General features: G+C 33.7%; 1 protein-coding gene and 1 long non-coding RNA gene across 2 annotated transcripts in view; one reads left to right on the top strand and one right to left on the bottom strand.

Annotated features, from left to right (window-relative positions):
• Positions 1-11666, top strand: part of Xrp1 — a 28696-nt gene extending 17030 nt beyond the window's left edge. Inside the window, exons 5-6 of the mRNA XM_075302369.1 lie at positions 9543-10576; positions 10674-11666. Coding sequence (XP_075158484.1) covers positions 9543-10576; positions 10674-11264 — 1625 coding nt within the window. The 3' untranslated portion in view covers positions 11265-11666. The remainder of the gene's footprint in view (positions 1-9542; positions 10577-10673) is intronic.
• A 6722-nt stretch (positions 11667-18388) lies between these two features.
• Positions 18389-18888, bottom strand: LOC142242014 (uncharacterized). The gene is made up of 2 exons (XR_012723916.1): positions 18660-18888; positions 18389-18602 (listed from the first exon to the last, which is right to left on the bottom strand). It is a non-coding gene; the product is annotated as an uncharacterized LOC142242014 (long non-coding RNA).
• Positions 18889-19430: the final 542 nt, after the last annotated feature.

The following is a 19430-nucleotide window of genomic DNA, read 5'->3' on the forward strand; positions in this document are numbered from 1 at the left end:
GACTCAGAATTTCACCACTGGGGTCTTAGAGCAATATTTCGATGTGTTACAAACGGAATGGCAAAGTTAATATACCCCCATCCTATGGTGGAGGGTATAATAAAATGAATTCTATTGTTTTGTTTTCAAAAATGTATGCTACTTCAATTTTATTCAATCTACTCCACTTTTTTCCAAAATCTACTTCACTCATTTTTTCACTAGCGGCAGCACTGCTGTGAACACTCTTCTCTCCCTTAGCAACATTGACAACAACTCGCTGTCGATTTGACAAAACATTTTGTATACTCAAAAGTGTATCGAGACACATTTCAAAAAGGCGCAATATAGTATCTGCAACACATTTCGCTATACATTCTCTCTTTGAGTTGATTGTTTAGTGAATACCAAATAAAAATCTACAAAACCTTCAATTTTCTCTCAAAACAACATGCTTACTCATTCTTTAAAAAATATTGCTAAGATTGGATTGCAATTTTTACTTGGACTTAACCGACAAAACAATTTTCATTACAAGAACAAAATATGCCAAAGAAATGTACGAAATGAAAAACTTGTGTACCAAGCCATATTTCGGAAGGTTTTTTCAAGGTATCAGCTGATAACAATTTTTTCATTGCAGGCAGAATTTTGATAGTCAAAGTTAGTTTATATTGAAATACATTTTATTAATGACACTGGCGTCGATTGTTTCATGGGTTTGCCGTCTCCCCTACTAAATAGGTTGTAGTATTTCTTCAAACTATGATAATATTTAATAATCTGTGTTTTTCACACTACTCATTTGATTTATTTTTGAGATATTTTAACAAAACGCACTATTGTACCTTTCAACCCTTAGAAGGTGGCTACACCAATGATTATCTGACAACTCTGACATATAAAAATTCGACAAAAAAATATGTGGTTTATACCAAAAGTTTTGAAATGTGGAAATTGCTTTAAAATAATGACAGAAAAGTGTAAAGAAAAATTGGCCTCATGATCGATGGAATAAGAATTCCTCCAATTATTGATCCGAGTCGTTATACATATTCAAATATTCATAACTTTGTACTTTCTCTTTTTTACATTTGTCACTTGTTGAACAATGTTTCTATTTACCTGACAAAAAATGGCGATATGACCACGAAAATACCTTATCATATATGTCTTGCGTGCGTTAATTTTTAACTTCACGAAATATTCTTTTGAGGAAATATATAAAAACAATTTCTTTTACGACATTTAAGCAAAGAAAATCAGTAATGATAAAATAAGCCATTTTATCAGCACATGTACTAAGGTACACTAATTCGTCTAATTATGTCTCGAAAAGCGTCTCATATCCTCGAGGACTTGGAATCTCGGGTGAAATATGTGCCAACATACAGCAGAACGTTTTTTTCGTAGCAAATAAAATCGAAAATGTTTTATTTTGTTCCCATTTTTCTATTTTTTGAAATAAAATCCGAAATATTGAAATAACATAGCACCTGAAGAAATTACTTACTTCAAGCCTGTGACAAGCCCGTATAGAATTCATTGCTTCTGATCTGGATCTAAAAAGAACATTTTCGTTACATTTTTATGGACGCAATTTTAATTGCTTATTTACTACCAATTTTTGATAAAAGGCAGATTATTTTATTTTGAATTTACATATCCGGTATGTGGTGTATTACCTGTAATACTTTCATCATTGACTAATAATGATACAACTTTATCGCCAAAACGTCTGGCGCCTAACTTATAATCCGGATCTTGTGCGATTCCGAATAAGGTACAATGAAATGAACTGAATGATAGTTTTTCGAAATAAACTGAATGATAGTTTTTTTTAGAGACATGTTTCATTGGCTAAAAATTTGTTATTAGTTTGTTTATCTCTCTGTTATTCACAACATCCTAACAACAATGAGTGTAGGCATACATTAAAGAACAGAGAATGAAGCCGCCGAGTCGCGCCGCCGATTTTAGCCGTCGCCGACCCGTTTTTAGCAGTCGACGCCGCCGCCGAATATGTCGACTCATCTCGACTCAAATTTAGCCGCCAATTAATCTAAAATATTGATTTATATCAGAAAAATTTAATAATATTTGTTATAGTTTTTGCCAAAATTTTGAACTTTCCACTTTTAATCAATTAGTATCAAGTTGCTATAATAGTTTTACAAAAATTTAGCTCAAAAAATTTGAATGAAATGTAAATTTGATTGTAAGATTGGTTGTACAACTAATCACATTACAATTGGGAAAACTTCAAATTGATTTTATAATAGATAATTTTGCTCCGCCGAACAGACAATTTTTTATCGGCTTAGCCGTCAAGCCGCCGCCGCCGGAGGCAAAAATTTAGTGTTAGCCGCCGCCGACAAAAATGGGTCGGCTTCATTCTCTGTTAAAGAATTGAAAAATGTATGCACGGAAACCCATTTCTAATGAAATTTATATTTAGCAAATGGAAATTTTACAGCTTAAAGATGGGTATTAAGTTCGAGTTTAGCCACTAAATCGCCATTTTTAAGGATAACTTCTCTTTAATACACCATTTAATTTTTTTGTACCAAAAAGCGCATATTTAATTTAAATAGAAAAAAAAATAATAAAAGCTTTATTTCACTTAAAATGCATATTAATGTGGGTACTAAGTTCGAATTTAGCCGCCAATATCAGCAATAAGTCAGTAAAAAAGTATAAAATTATAAATTTTTAATGCAAATTTTATTATAACTTGATGGGGAATAGCCCAAAGCAACTTTTTATGAAGTGTATATTTTTAATATGGATTATTAAAGAAAAGTAATCGTGAAAAAATTGCGGCTAAAGGTGGGTATTAAGTTCGAGTTTAGCCGCTAAAATCGCCATTTTTTCACGATTACTTTTCTTAATTAATCCACTTTAAGGAAAACAAACTTTGTGAAAATGGTTTGTTTTGGGCTATTCCCCATCAAGTTATAATAAAATTTGTAACAAATATCTATAATTTTATGCCTTTTTTACTGATTTAGTTTTCACTTTAGCGATTTTCGCGGCTAAACTTGAACTTTAACCCACCTTAAAGGTGGGTACTAAGTTCGAGTTTAGCCGCTGAAATTAAAACTAAATCTGAAAAAATAGAATAAAATTATATCTTCTTGTTGCAAATTTTATTATAAATTGATGGAGAATGATCCCATTCAGAAATTGAAAATGTTTATTTTCGGTGAAATGAATTATTAAAGAAACGTAACCGTGAAAAAATGACCAATTTAGCGCGATAATGCCAACTTAATACTGGCCTTAAAGATGGGTATTAAGTATGGGGTATTAAGTTAAAATTTGCATTTTTCACGATTACTTTTCTTTAATACACGATTTTTAAGAATATAAACTTTGTAAAAAGTTTCTTAGGGCTATTCCCCATCAAGTTATTATAAAATTTGCATTAAAGAGGTATACTTTTATATCTATTTACTGATTTATTTTTGATTTTAGCGGCTAAAATCGAACTTAGTACTCACCTTAAATTCGGACTTAAAACTAGAGGTGTGCGCGTGGCACGAAATTCGCGTGAATAAAATTTCTGCAAAATCACGCTCACGAAAATAATCAAGATTTAATTCACACTTGTATGTTAACTGAAATTAATTTGGCTCTCGAACTACTACATTCTATTTTTGAATTTTGTTACTTTTGCTGATTTGGAAAATATCGTGAGTCTCGTGAATTTGTAGTAAATCATGTGAATTGTTGTGAATCATGCGTGAACGTGAGTCTTTAAAAGTAGTTTGCGCGTGAGTTCTGATTTTCATTTCGTGAATGTACGTGAGTGTGATTGTACTTAAAACCCACCTTTAACTCAAGGCCGAAGACCGATTCGTGGCCGAAGCCGATGCTTCAGTCGAGGTCTATTAGAAGTGTAGTAGAATATATGAGCATGTTTATTGTTTTATTTGGTTTATGAGTTAATGGCGATTTGGTAATCACGAACATTGTTGGTAATATTAGCAAAGGTTTGGATAGGTTAGTTAGAGTGGCAGGCGCAGGGAGCCACCGTGGTGCAATGGTTAGCATGCCCGCCTTACATACACAAGGTCGTGGGTTCGATTCCTGCTTCGACCGAACACCTAAAAGTTTTTTCAGCGGTGGATTATCCCACCTCAGTAATGCTGGTGACATTTCTGAGGGTTTCAAAGCTTCTCTAAGTGGTTTCACTGCAATGTGGAACGCCGTTCGGACTCGGCTATAAAAAGAAGGTCCCTTGTCATTGAGCTTAACATGGAATCGGGCACACTCAGTGATAAGAGAGAAGTTCACCAATGTGGTATCACAATGGACTGAATAGTCTAAGTGTGCCTGATACATCGGGCTGCCACCTAACCTAACCTAACCTAGAGTGGCAGGCCGATATTTCAGGCTCGCTTAGACTATTCAGTCCATTGTGATACCAAAGTGATGAACTTCTCTCTTATCACTGAGTGCTGTCCGATTCTATGTTAAGGCCGGTACAATGTTCCCTTTTCGCGTTGAAATTTTCGCGGTTACTTTGTTAAAATAGCTTAATTTAAAGCAGACAATTTAGCTCCATTGATACGCACTTTCTTTGTCGTAGTCAAAATTTAACAGGAACACCAAAAAGTTTTTCAGCGGTGGATTATCCCACCTCAGAAATGCTGGTGACATTTCTGAGGGGGTTCAAAACTTCTCTAAGTGTTTTCACTGCAATGTGGAACGACGTTCGGACTCGGCTATAAAAAGGAGGTCCCATGTCATTGAGCTTAACATGGAATCGGGCAGCACTCAGTGATAAGAGGGAAGTTCACCAATGCGGTATCACAATGGACTGAATAGTCTAAGTGTGCCTGATACATCGGCCTGCCACCTAACCTAACCTAACCTAGAGTGGCAGGCCGATATTTCAGGCTCGCTTAGACTATTCAGTCCATTGTGATACCAAAGTGATGAACTTCTCTCTTATCACTGAGTGCTGTCCGATTCTATGTTAAGGCCGGTACAATGTTCCCTTTTCGCGTTGAAATTTTCGCGGTTACTTTGTTAAAATAGCTTAATTTAAAGCAGACAATTTAGCTCCATTGATACGCACTTTCTTTGTCGTAGTCAAAATTTAACAGGAATAGGTTTGTTTTCATGTATAATTTTCATTAGTTTAGAAAAAATACTCGCGAAAATAAAGTGATTTTCAACTCAAAACCCGAACATAGTACTGGACTTAAAGCTCAATGGCAAGTGACCTTCTTTTGTAGTTATACCCGAGTCCGAATGGCGTTTCACCACTTAGAAAATCCCGCTATAAAGGGTCATGAGAAAGCCAGAAAAAAGCTTAAGCTAAATTCATTTTTTCCGCTAAACGACTTCAGAACTAGTGGAGAAAAACCAAATTGGCAACGCTGGACGTTTGGTGTTTTTATCATTAATCGAGGCAGTATGTTCGTGTAGTTAACCTTACAAGAGGATGAATTTGTAGTAAACCCTTTTGTTTTTGATGCATCACTGATCGTATTCCGACAACAGACGTATTCCGACTGCCCAGCTATAAAGATCGGTGTTGCTTGATTGAGTGTTTTAATAACTAATAAAGACAATATCATATTTTTATTGTGTGAGTGTTCTAGAGAATAAATATATTTGAAAATAGCTAAAAAGATCTTTATATTATCTCGATTAAAAATCTTAGCTATAATCAAAAGTGAAATAAAGTGTAAAAAGAAAATAATTTTTCAATATTAACCAAAAATTGTGAAACAAATTTCGAGTTAACGTGAGTATTAAGTTCGAGTTTAGCCGCTAAAATCGCTAAAGTGAAAACTAAATCAGTAAGAAAAATGCATGAAATTATACGTATTTGTTGCAAATTTTATTATAACTTGATGGGGGAAAAGTCCAAAGCAAATTTTCACAAAGTTTGTATTCCTTAAAATGGATTATTAAAGAAAAGTAATCGTGAAAAAATTACGTTTTTAGCGGCTAAACTCGAACTTAATACCCACCTTTACATATAATTTTTTTTGTTCGCCCGAAGTATTGCATGCATCCCTATGCATGATGACAATATTATTGTCACTAATTTATGTGAAAGCATTCTCATCGCTCCCTGCAGCGTCAGATATTTTCGATGTTAGAATTATCTGATAGGTTACCACTTTATACATTTATCAAAAAGGATTAATTGAAAAATACGACGATTTTCTATATTTGCTAAATAATTGCAAGGTACATAATTAATTACATGAAAAGAGACTAAAGGGCATATTCCACAACATACAAAGTAAAATGTTTATTCACACCCAGAGAAGGAATATGATCACCTCAAACATGTTTCAAGAGTAAAATGTTATTTTTGGATGGTGACCATGTAACATGTTCGATGCAACCATGTTATTATCTCGGAAATTATGTATCTGTTTTCGGAAGGCATATTATGTTTGCCGAGAAAACAACTTTTTTGCGACAAACATGTTACATGGTCACCATCCAAAAATAATATATTGCTCTTGAAACATGTTTAAGGTGATCATATTCCTTCTCTGGGTGCATGCGCGCTCACGCACGATACGTTTGGTAGCCACTCACGCATGTTCACGAAATGAAAACCCGTACTCACGCACGAGCTACTTTTAACGACTCACGCTCACGCACGATTCACGAGACTCACTACATTTTCCAACCGGGAAAGAGCAAAGGTAAAAAAACTAATAAATAGCATATAGTTCAACTGCTAAATAAAATTCAGTTAATATATCAGAAAGAATTAAATCTTGATTTTATTCACGCACATTCACGTCCTTTACAATAATTAACAATTTTAGTAAATATACAATTTCATCATAAAATTTAGTGCTTCTCCACCACATTTCAAAGTTTCGATTTCCTTTTCCCCTTTGTCTTGCTCGCCCATAAATGGATGAGTAAACACACACACAAACGCACATTCATTGAAAACTTTTAACCAGACAACGAAAGACCATAGATAGAATTAAATCTATGTTTACTGTTAAGCCCACTTGGCTAAATGTGGTCGTCCCTACTATAATTTAGAAATATTAGTATATCTATCTCTTTCCTTGGAAGCCATCAAATAAAGATCGATTTTTGTTTCTTTTGTTTTCCGTTTCATCAAAAGTTTACATATACATGTATTAACGTAAGAAATTGCACGAAGAATACGCAAACATATAAATGCTATAGGCCATGGACGAATTCAAACAAACTAACATTAACATACACTTATGTATATATATTTGACCCATAAGTAATGTCATATTTCCCTTTCTTAAAAAGTAAACAGCCAGTTTTATCGTACAAGTGTATAGATCATGCGAAAAGATAGAAATCATCTGTTTTGCAATATAAAGCAACTTCTTCATGAGTGTAGGGGGTGTGTTTCCATGCTGTACACGAAGAGATAGACCATATGATTGTAATACCAATAGAAGCAATCAAAGTTTGTCTCATTCTCTCGATTATTGTATTCTCTCACTCTCTGGCAACATGTATATTGTACTCATTCTCTGATAAATGACACATGTTGCTTTCTCTGTTATTGTTATAACATAAGTAATCGATGTCGTCGTCGTTATAAACAGTTGAGATTTGCTCTTCGAGGTGTTAATTTCGTGGTTGTTTTTAAGCGGATGAAATTAAGGTAAAAAGTCGACGCTAGGTTTCAATGAAACAAAGATCATATTTTTTTAATGTTAAACAAAATGTTTTTTTTTTTTGAAAATTTAGGACCATTGGTTTGTTTTAATTTCACAAAGAATAAAAAAAGAAAACAATTATGCCCATATAACAATTTATGTATTTATATGAGAATAATATTCCTAATGAAATAAAATAATGTAGTCGTTGAACTATTACATGTCAATAATATATATACATATTTCATATATCTAAAATTCGGCATGGGAATTCTACATTTTTATTATATTTTCCTATTTTGAAGCAGTTTGAATCATGTTTGTGCATGCTTTGTATGTCTATAAACAAAAATAAAGCCATCCCCCCACCACTCTTCCTCGCTATTTGTATTTTTCAGATACAAAATAGAATGAAAAAGATACGCGTGTTGAGGTTTTTCTTTCTCAATCTATCTTGTTCTCTTACTCTCTCAAAGATTTTTGAGAATTGGTTTTGTCGATGTTGCTGGCCATTACCGAATGAGGTAATGAATCATCGCCACAATGCTATACAATTGAAACTATTCGTGTGTTGGTACATGCCGGCTTATACTTGTGCCGCTTTTTTGTTGCAATGTTTTATTGCATTTTGACAATTTGAACAGAAAATACATTACGTTTTAGGGGTTCCGCAAAAACTACTACAATACGTATATGTTTATACATAGTAAACAAAATTAATTAATGTTTGATTTTATTGTGGGTAAAGGAATATTTAATAACTATCGGTTCTATATTTCTTGGTTAATTAATTTGCAACCCTTTTAGATATCTATGCCCATTAATTATTAACTAACAACCTGCCACTGGACAAAGGCATTTTGCATATTACTGAAAATACAACTATTAAAAAACATTCCTTAATAATCTTTGTTTTTATTAAATTTATTAAATAATTAATTAAAAATATATATTTAGTTTTATTATATTTTATACATATATAATTTTAATTTGATTTTTCCGAAAATGTTTGAGAGCTAACCTGTTGGATTTGAATTTCACAATGATTTTCATTTCTTGCATATCAATAGCTATCTCTTTCATTTTGTTCTACCTAAAGGTATGCTTTATATTTTGATACGTACAGATTAACAGGCATTTTAAAATTGTAGGAGCAACTGATGGTTTCATTTTCAGTTTAATGCTTTTGAACAAATCAATGAAAGAGTAGTTTTCAATGCGATAAAAAGACATTGAATACAATAATGTTTATAAGTTTATCGTGATCAACTTTAATTAAATTTTATTTCGAATTTCAAAAGAATCTACAAGTAATTTTCCATTATTATTGAAGCTTTTCCAAAAAATCCTTCAACCCGAAGACAAAAACGAAATAAAATCAATTTAGTGAATCAAGATGTATGATATATGTATTTAGAAACACTATTTATATGCAGTAAAACCTCTCAGAAGTGGACTACTAGTTCGCCTAATTTTGTCCATTTATGAGAAGTTAATTTCAAAATGTTTCACGACAATTGTCCACTTTTGAGAGGTGTCCGTTCCAAGATTGGAAGGTTTCAATTACATTGGCCAAGGCATAAACTTTTTACCAATAAAAGTTAAAACTACGTTGGTCACCAAAATTTCGTTTTCTTTCATAGGTCAGAGTTTTAATCCCAGCCTTATGTCTTAAAAAATGCATCCTCGTTCCTTAAAATCGATCTTCTTTACCAAAGGCAAAAACATGTCATTGCACTCATTACCGGACTTTTTACAAACGAAAACTACAGCACAGAACCACACAGTGGTGGAAACGTACTACTAATCCATTAAAAAACAAACAAAAAAATTATTAACCCAATAATATAGTGTTTAAAATTTTACTAATTTTGTATTTGTTATTTTTTCTATTTTTCTCTTGGAAAATTGCCTTCAATATAGAGTACTTGCAAGAAGCCGCAATATCGACTTTGCCAGCTACAAGCACTTCAAATATTAATAATAATAACAACAATATTAATTACCATCATTGCTTGGATACCTTAGAAAATTTCGAATTCGATATTGAACTGTTGACGGAAAACAAAAGCAAAGAACAGGACAAGGCAGTAACAGCGGAGTTGCCACAGACGCAATTATCTGCAGATGATATAGATTATCAACCTCAAACCACCACAACAACAAATACTACAGATCTATTGGATCATTTAATTGGAAACGTTATTGAAGAAGGAACGGAAATGGACACACAAAATCAGCAAATGCTCAATGATATATTGGGCAACCAACAACAAAGTTACACTAACAACAACAATAACTGTGCAGACACCTGCACTGACAATGTATGTAATATGGCTACCAATTTCAATGACTTTCTCAATATGGGCAATGTCAACCAATTTGATTTTGCACCCAATAGTCAAAATCTAAATCTTTATGATGATGATGATTTTGATTTTTCAATCTTCAGTCCAAGCATTGAAGACGCCGTGGCTATTCCGAATTTCGATAATGAGAATATCGACCCTTTTCTTAATTCTCAATCGGAATCAGTTATGTTGCCAACGAATGCGCCAGTGTTGTCTCAATCTTCAAAATTCATGCCCTTGACGACAAGACTATCACAAGATATTTTAGAAGCTGAACCACAGGTTGCTTCTGAATCAACACTTTACAATATAGATCCTTCGATTTGTGATATCAGGGAGGAGGCAGCAATTACAACACCAAATCATTACTATGTCACCAATGAGGATGACAACACTATGGAGGACGATGTGATTGAGACATTAGAAGTTTTGGGAGATAGTTGTGACTCGAGGAACAATCCTTTGAAACGCAGCTGCAGCGCCCAAACACAAAAACACATGCAAGAGAAAAGAATTAAATTGCGTTTGGACACCAAACGCCGTAACCAAGTGGAGGAGAATAATGAGCTCCTTGATACACCAAGCATCATTAATATCATAGACGAGGTAATGTTTTTTTTTTATATTTAAGTTGAGTGTAGGTTACATTTACAATTATATTTCTATGGTTTTTATCTTTATCTATAAATTCCTTTACTTTCAGATGAGAGCCGACAATTCTAGTGAGGAACCCTCAACGGCTATATTTAGTGGAATTATCTCCAATTCTCCCTCTGACGATTGTGTTGCACTAAAGTCTGAAATCGATGAATGTTCTCGTGATCAAAATTTTACTTGTTATTCTCCAGCAATTGGGAGCTCCTCCATAAAATCTGAAATCGTTTATAGTGATTTCTCCAACGACATCTCTCCGCCATTCACTCCCTATAGCAGCAATTCTAATTCGATACTGATCAAAATCGATCCACCCTCCCCCAGTTCATCCATAGCCTCTACATCAGCATCGGTAACAACAAAGCGAGGTCGGGGACGCCCAGCAAAACTGCATAGTGATATGCCAAGTATCTCTGAAATTGCCCATTTGCCTGAGTGTGAGAGAAAAAAAGTATTGGAGAGAGCCAAGAACAACGAAGCTAGTCGCAAATCTCGTTTGAAGAATAAAGAACGCGACATGGCTATCGCAACGGAGGAACGTGATCTGACACAACGCAATTCCCAACTAAATATGGAACTGGAAACATTGCAGAATATCGAGAAAAAATTACAACAAGCCCTTAAGCGTCGTCATACATGAGGAGGATTCCCATCTCATTTGTCATATGTACCTCATAAGAAATTCCGTAAGAGCCATAATAATGCGGTAGCCATTCAAATATATAGATTACTAGTTGTTGTTAGTTTTAAGTTTAAGCAAATAAGCAAAGCTTTTATGTTAGTTATTACATACACATATATGATGTATCAGAACTACTTAAAGTATATTATATATAACCAAGTATATTACCAACAAAAATGTCTAGATTTTAAGTATAATTTTTGAAAATTGTTTCATATAAACTGTTTATCTATGATTTTACCCATCCGCTACAACAGTATATAAAAATTTGTAGCGTTTTTATTTTAAATTGTTAATATACTATATATCAATATGATGAAAAAATAAAACAAAAATACCAATATATTTTATTTTCAAAAATTCTTGTATTTTTCGTTATATTTTACATTTTAAAAAATTTTTGCAAACAAAAAATACCTTCGATTTTTTTCTTGTACAATGGGTTTGGTTTTGTTTCTTAATTTATCATTTGTTATGTAAGTGCAAACCATGAAAAAACATATTATGAAAAAAATACATTTATTACTACACAATTTAAATTGTATCAATAAAACTACAATACATTTACCATTATAGCATGAAAATAGAGATTGTAATAAATGCATTACAATACAAAAACTAAATTAAAAACTCTTTCAATTGGAAATAATTCGGATACGTAAGAATTACAGTAAACTTGACTGAAAGTAATATAATTTATCCTTAAGGTGAGTATTAAGTTCGACTTTTTTCACTAAAATGAAAACTAAATCAGTAAAAAAAGGCATAAAATTATAAATATTTGTTGCAGATTTTATTATAACTTGATGGGGAATAGCCCAAAGCAAGTTTTCACAAAGTTTGTATTCCTTAAAAAATATTAGTAAAGAAAAGTAATCGTGAAAAAATGGCGATTTTAGCGGCTAAACTCGAACTTAATACTCACCTTTAACGATAATTTCGAATCATACGAATAGTATTAAAGACGCTTAAAATCTACGATATTCTACTTCATTTACATTGAACAGATGTTTTTCCCAATTTTTTTTAATGGCAATCTTCATTGGATTTGAAAATTGAATAAATAAAAGAAAAAAAGTTTTTCAATTAAATTAAAATCTATAACACAAATTATTGAACTAAATAATTTGTAAATTCTTCCAAAATTTATTTTAATTGGTGTGGTAACCCAACAAAAGCTCTCTTTACCCGGTAATCTTGTAGGTATTAATTCTAATAAAAAAAAAAAAAAAATAACCACTTATAAATTTGAATCGCTTCGTATCTTAGGAGGATAGTACCCAGGCATACCTTCGGTCATGAAATAAGTAGTGCATTTAGAGCATATGATCACCTAATATGTAATAACTTATTTGTGGATGTACCAAAGTTTGTAAAATATGGTAACCACATATTGTCTCTGGTAAACAAATCACGGAAATAATGAGTTTACTCGCCGATTACAATGGACCAAAATATGGCGAGTAATGCTGTAGGATGAACACTACTTGAGTAGGTACGAATGTTGTAGAAATAAAATAAAAATATAATTGTCTCCGAGATATTCAAAATGAAATTGGATTAAAGACAGAGGGTATCTTTGTTATTTCCTTATAAGAAAAGTAAATTCTTGCGATTACGAATATCAGCAAATAGCAGTTTTTGGTATATTTTTGCACTGTAATACAGTCGAACTCCCATAACTCGAACTTCTATATCTCTAATTTCCTCTAACTCGAACTAAATCGAACTCGAACTAAGTAGCGCTAAGAGAGTAAATAGCTCACAATTCTCCTTCCGTAACTCGAACGCAAATACATACATATTAATTCTAAAGGGTGATTTGTTAAGAGCTTGATAACTTTTTTAAAAAAAAAACGCATAAAATTTGCAAAATCTCATCGGTTCTTTATTTGAAACGTTAGATTGGTCCATGACATTTACTTTTTGAAGATAATTTCATTTAAATGTTGACCGCGGCTGCGTCTTAGGTGGTCCATTCGGAAAGTCCAATTTTGGGCAACTTTTTCGAGCATTTCGGCCGGAATAGCCCGAATTTCTTCGGAAATGTTGTCTTCCAAAGCTGGAATAGTTGCTGGCTTATTTCTGTAGACTTTAGACTTGACGTAGCCCCACAAAAAATAGTCTAAAGGCGTCAAATCGCATGATCTTGTGGCCAACTTACCGGTCCATTTCTTGAGATGAATTGTTCTCCGAAGTTTTCCCTCAAAATGGCCATAGAATCGCGAGCTGTGTGGCATGTAGCGCCATCTTGTTGAAACCACATGTCAACCAAGTTCAGTTCTTCCATTTTTGGCAACAAAAAGTTTGTTAGCATCGAACGATAGCGATCGCCATTCACCGTAACGTTGCGTCCAACAGCATCTTTGAAAAAATACGGTCCAATGATTCCACCAGCGTACAAACCACACCAAACAGTGCATTTTTCGGGATGCATGGGCAGTTCTTGAACGGCTTCTGGTTGCTCTTCACTCCAAATGCGGCAATTTTGCTTATTTACGTAGCCATTCAACCAGAAATGAGCCTCATCGCTGAACAAAATTTGTCGATAAAAAAGCGGATTTTCTGCCACTGATTTTGGTAATAAAATTCAATGATTTGCAAGCGTTGCTCGTTAGTAAGTCTATTCATGATGAAATGTCAAAGCATACTGAGCATCTTTCTCTTTGACACCATGTCTGAAATCCCACGTGATCTGTCAAATACTAATGCATGAAAATCCTAACCTCAAAAGAATCACCCTTTATAACTCGAAGTTCTACGATGCCGTTATTTGTGGCGTTAATAGGCCAGTTGATGGCTGCTACCATTTGTCAACTGAGGCATCTGCCCCGTGTTATTGACTGCCACCTTCTGTCAAAAATGCGTCACACACTCGCTCTCACATAGCAACTGCTACTACCTTATCTTTTTATCATGTGTATTTGTTATCATATGTATTTTTATTTGGGGAAGTCCCTTCGTATATCAACTCGAAGTCTCCGTAAAGGCCGGTATGCACCTCTAGCGAAAAATTTCATTCCCATAAGAAATGCATTGCTATTTATGCTAACGAAATTTTCGGTAGCGTTCAATTTCATAAGCTGGTACGCACCTCTAATGAAAATAACAGGGTTGTCAAAAGCATATTTGGGCAGCAAACATTTAATTTATTACAATCATTGTGTGCGTAAAAGTTTTAAATGGTCTGTAAATAATAAACAATTTATTTCAGGAATATTTGCTGCCAAAATATGCTTTTGACAACCCTGTTATTTTCATTAGAGGTGCGTACCAGCTTACGAAATTGAACGCTACCGAAAATTTCGTTAGCATAAATAGCAATGCATTTCTTATGGGAATGAAATTTTTCGCTAGAGGTGCATACCGGCCTTTAAGTCGAACTTTTTTTTGGGATAATAGTGATTCGAGTTATGGAAGTTCAACTGTATACTTACAAGCTCCTAAATACGATCAGCAAACATTTTGTTTGCTGTTATGACTCAATTCGATAAATATTCAGATTTTTGGTCAAATACTATAGATATTCATAAAATATCGTTTTAATTATGTTAGGATAGCTCCTAAGTTGACAGTTTTATTTGTTTTAGCCAAAAGAAAACATGTTTTAGTGTAATCGAGCTTCAAAAATAACAGGAAATGTTTGCTATGTTTCAACACCCAAAGAAATTTGTTAGTAGGGACAGCAGAAAAGTCTGCTAAAACAGCAGAAATTCTGCTGAAAAAGGGACAGCAGCCCTAAAAATGTCAACTTAGGAGCTATCCTAATATAATTAACAAAATATTTTATGAATATCTATAGTATTTGACCAAAAATCTGAATATTTATCGAATTGAGACATAACAGCAAACAAAATGTTTGCTGATCGTATTTAGGAGCTTGTAAGTATATCACAGTGCAAAAATATACCAAAAACTACTTTTGGTTCTTAAATATGCTTTGGGGAAAACTTTATAACCTAAAAATTTTATAAATTGTTGTTCATTAGGCCCTGAAGTACAAAAATATAACAGCAGACATCGATTGCTGTTTTTAGCAGACTTTTTTCTATGAGTGAAGATTATATTGAAGTAGATAATGAGCTTTACACAACTGGCTATCCTACAGATGATGATATTGTTGAGAATTACTGCTATCAATCAGAGGATCCAATCTTAAGCGGAACGGAGAGTGATGGCAAGGATTCGGTGGATGGCACTATACAACAGCCATCCACAAATGATATACAAAAATCTTTCCGAACATTGAATTTGTACAGTATGCAAAATCCGTATTCGTACACCCTCGATAAAATAGGAAAATCGCTATAAACTTAAGGTGTGTAATAGCAAAACCAAAAAGTTTTTCAACTTAATATTGTTTATGCAAAATACAAACGACACAAAAAAATATATCACCGTGTTACATCAATTCTAGTATAGATGGCGCTTTTTTCATTTTAAGGCCGGTATGCACCTCTAGCGAAAAATTTCATTCCCATAAGAAATGCATTGCTATTTATGCTAACGAAATTTTCGGTAGCGTTCAATTTCGTAAGCTGGTACCAGTGCTGCCGCTAGTGAAAAATTGAGTGAAGTAGATTTTGGAAAAAAGTGGAGTAGATTGAATAAAATTGAAGTAGCATACATTTTTGAAAACAAAACAATAGAATTCATTTTATTATACCCTCCACCATAGGATGGGGGTATATTAACTTTGTCATTCCGTTTGTAACACATCGAAATATTGCTCTAAGACCCCATAAAGTATATATATTCTGGGTCGTGGTGAAATTCTGAGTCGATCTGAGCATGTCCGTCCGTCCGTCTGTTGAAATCACGCTAACTTCCGAACGAAAGAAGCTATGGACTTGAAACTTGGCACAAGTAGTTGTTATTGATGTAGGTCGGATGGTATTGCAAATGGGCCATATCGGTCCACTTTTACGTATAGCCCCCATATAAACGGACCCCCAAATTTGGCTTGCGGGGACTCTAAGAGAAGCAAATTTCATCCGATCCAGCTGAAATTTGGTACATGGTTTCAGCATATGATCTCTAACAGCCATGCAAAAATCGGTCCACATCGGTCCATAATTATATATAGCCCCCATATAGACTGATCCCCCGATTTGGCTTGCGGAGCCTCTAAGAGAACCAAATTTCCTGCTGAAATTTGGTACATGGTGTAAGTATATGGTCTCTAACAACTATGCAAAAATTGGTCTACATCGGTTAATAATTCAGTGATTAAAACCGCTATGTTCATCATAATTAAAGGAATAGGAAAAACAATTAGGTAATATGGGGAAAAATTTAAAAATTTGAAGCAGAACAAAAAGTGAAGCAGATTTTTGGAAGAAGGAGTGACGAAGTAAATTTTGTGAAAATGAAGCAAAATACTTCGATTGAAGTAGTAGCGGCAGCACTGGCTGGTACGCACCTCTAATGAAAATAACAGGGTTGTCAAAAGCATATTTTGGCAGCAAACATTTAATTTATTACAATCATTGTGTGCGTAAAAGTTTTAAAAGGTCTGTAAATAATAAACAATTTATTTGAGGAATATTTGGAACATATATTAACAATGTTTAAAAGCGATTAGCTGGTTTAAAATTTGTGTACACAGCCCTGTTTTTTTTGTTGCAGACTTAAATAAATTTTTGCTACCGAAAATTTCGCTAGAGGTGCATACCGGCCTTTATTTGAAACAAAACCCGTATTCCTACACTTGACATCCCTGTTTTTACTGTTCATTCTAATGGGAGTTTTTAACAAAACTTTGTTTCGGTGTTTTGCATTTTGGTTATAGAGCCCTGTCCCTGCCAACATTTTTTGAATTTGGGGACTCTTTTGAGAATCCCCACTACGTCGAAAACAATCGTATACGACATCAAAAACTTGTCGGAAAAGCGCCGTCACTATTGAGAAGTTGTACCACGCCAAGTTACTACAAAAATGTTTCGCATGAGTGCAATTATTAGGTGCCTTTATAGATCAATTTAGAACGACGCCAATAAGGGACCCTCCAAACAATCAGAAAAAGTGCATTTTAAGATAGTTGTAAAAGAATCATTGTGGTCGAGTAAAACACGTTTGTTTAGATATTTATTAATTTGATTAAACATTTACAAATTCTTAAAAATATAACATTTATACCACTATCACATTACATTGAACATAATTTTTGGCATTAATGATGATGTTGAGTTACAAGTAGCGAGTTACATGTTGCTGCGTCTATCAACCAGTGTTTTTATTCCATGGAGGCAGCGTGTCTGTAAAATATCTGAAAAACAATCACTTTATTCCATTTGGAAAATCACCAAATTGTTCACCAATATACCTTTCACAATTTTAAGCGTATAATCTATGTTTTCAGAACTTTATTTTCGTTTTTATTTAATTAAAATATAACAAGCTGGTTGCGCTTGGCGTTTAACAGTAGGGATGGCAAATTACTTGCATGTACTTTTTGATGTACCTTTTCATGATGGTTGAAGTGACATTTACGAGTCTGTGGTAACGATGAGGTTGAAATGGAACTTTGAAATGCTGGCAGGGGTGTTATCGAAATAAATCAAATTTAGTGTTGTTTCTGCAAGTAGCACGCGAAAATCGATATAGGTAAAAAATCAAGCGAACTTTCGCACGAACAACGAAAAATTGTAATAGATCTGCATAAAAGTGGAAAATCTTTACGTGAGATCGCAAAATTAATGAAGCGCAGTGCTTCTACACCCTCACAAAAAATCGCTTCTGTAATGCGCTTTACAGACTATCAGTTATTCCGGACGGAATGTCGGTGTTTGTAAAGAATCTTACAGTGTGTCAGATCGATACGACTTCCCTGCCAACATTTTTTGAATTTGGGGACTCTTTTGAGAATCCCCACTACGTCGAAAACAATCATATACGACATCAAAAACTCGTCGGAAAAGCGCCGTCACTATTGAGAAGTTGTACCACGCCAAGTTACTACAAAAATGTTTCGCATGAGTGCAATTATTAGGTGCCTTTATAGATCAATTTAGAACGACGCCAATAAGGGACCCTCCAAACAATCAGAAAAAGTGCATTTTAAGATAGTTGTAAAAGAATCATTGTGGTCGAGTAAAACACGTTTGTTTAGATATTTATTAATTTGATTAAACATTTACAAATTCTTAAAAATATAACATTTATACCACTATCACATTACATTTAACATAATTTTTGGCATTAATTATTATGTTGAGTTACAAGTAGCGAGTTACATGTTGCTGCGTCTATCAACCAGTGTTTTTATTCCATGGAGGCAGCGTGTCTGTAAAATATCTGAAAAACAATCACTTTATTCCATTTGGAAAATCACCAAATTGTTCACCAATATACCTTTCACAATTTTAAGCGCATAATCTATGTTTTCAGAACTTTATTTTCGTTTTTATTTAATTAAAATATAACAAGCTGGTTGCGCTTGGCGTTTCACAAAAAAAATGGCTTTTTTAACAGTAGGGATGGCAAATTACTTGCATGTACTTTTTGATGTACCTTTTCATGATGGTTGAAGTGACATTTACGAGTCTGTGGTAACGATGAGGTTGAAATGGAACTTTGAAATGCTGGCAGGATTGTCGGCGATGACTAAATAATCGGTAAATGTGTTATCGATCCCATAAACATGCAGCAGTATCGATTGTGCCTTCGGACTTATCTTATAATGTGCACAATATATAGGATATGTTCGACACGAGCACTGTCGTCCGGAATAACTGATAGTCTGTAAAGCGCATAACATATACTCCCAAACATATTTTGCTTCAAGCATATACATTTTTGGGTATTGCCCAAACATTTATATGTTTGATCTCTACCAATATATAATATGTTTGAAAGCATATTGGTCTAAACAATATATGTTTGGGTAGTCTAAGTTCCAAACATTTTGTATTTTTGCATCCAAATTCAATAATAGGGCTGTTTTCTTTTTGCACTGGATGCAACATTTGTATGGGCTATCCAGAACATCATTGCACTGGTGTTCTATCCAGAACATCTCATCAGTGCAAGTCGCGCCGATGTTGCCAGATTGTATTTGGATAAAGTGACGCTTCTTCGATTCACAATAGCATTTTATTGTGACTATTTTATCGAAAAACATGA

Source organism: Haematobia irritans, chromosome 1, assembly GCF_050003625.1.
Source record: "Haematobia irritans isolate KBUSLIRL chromosome 1, ASM5000362v1, whole genome shotgun sequence".
NCBI classification, from domain to species: Eukaryota; Metazoa; Arthropoda; class Insecta; order Diptera; family Muscidae; genus Haematobia; species Haematobia irritans.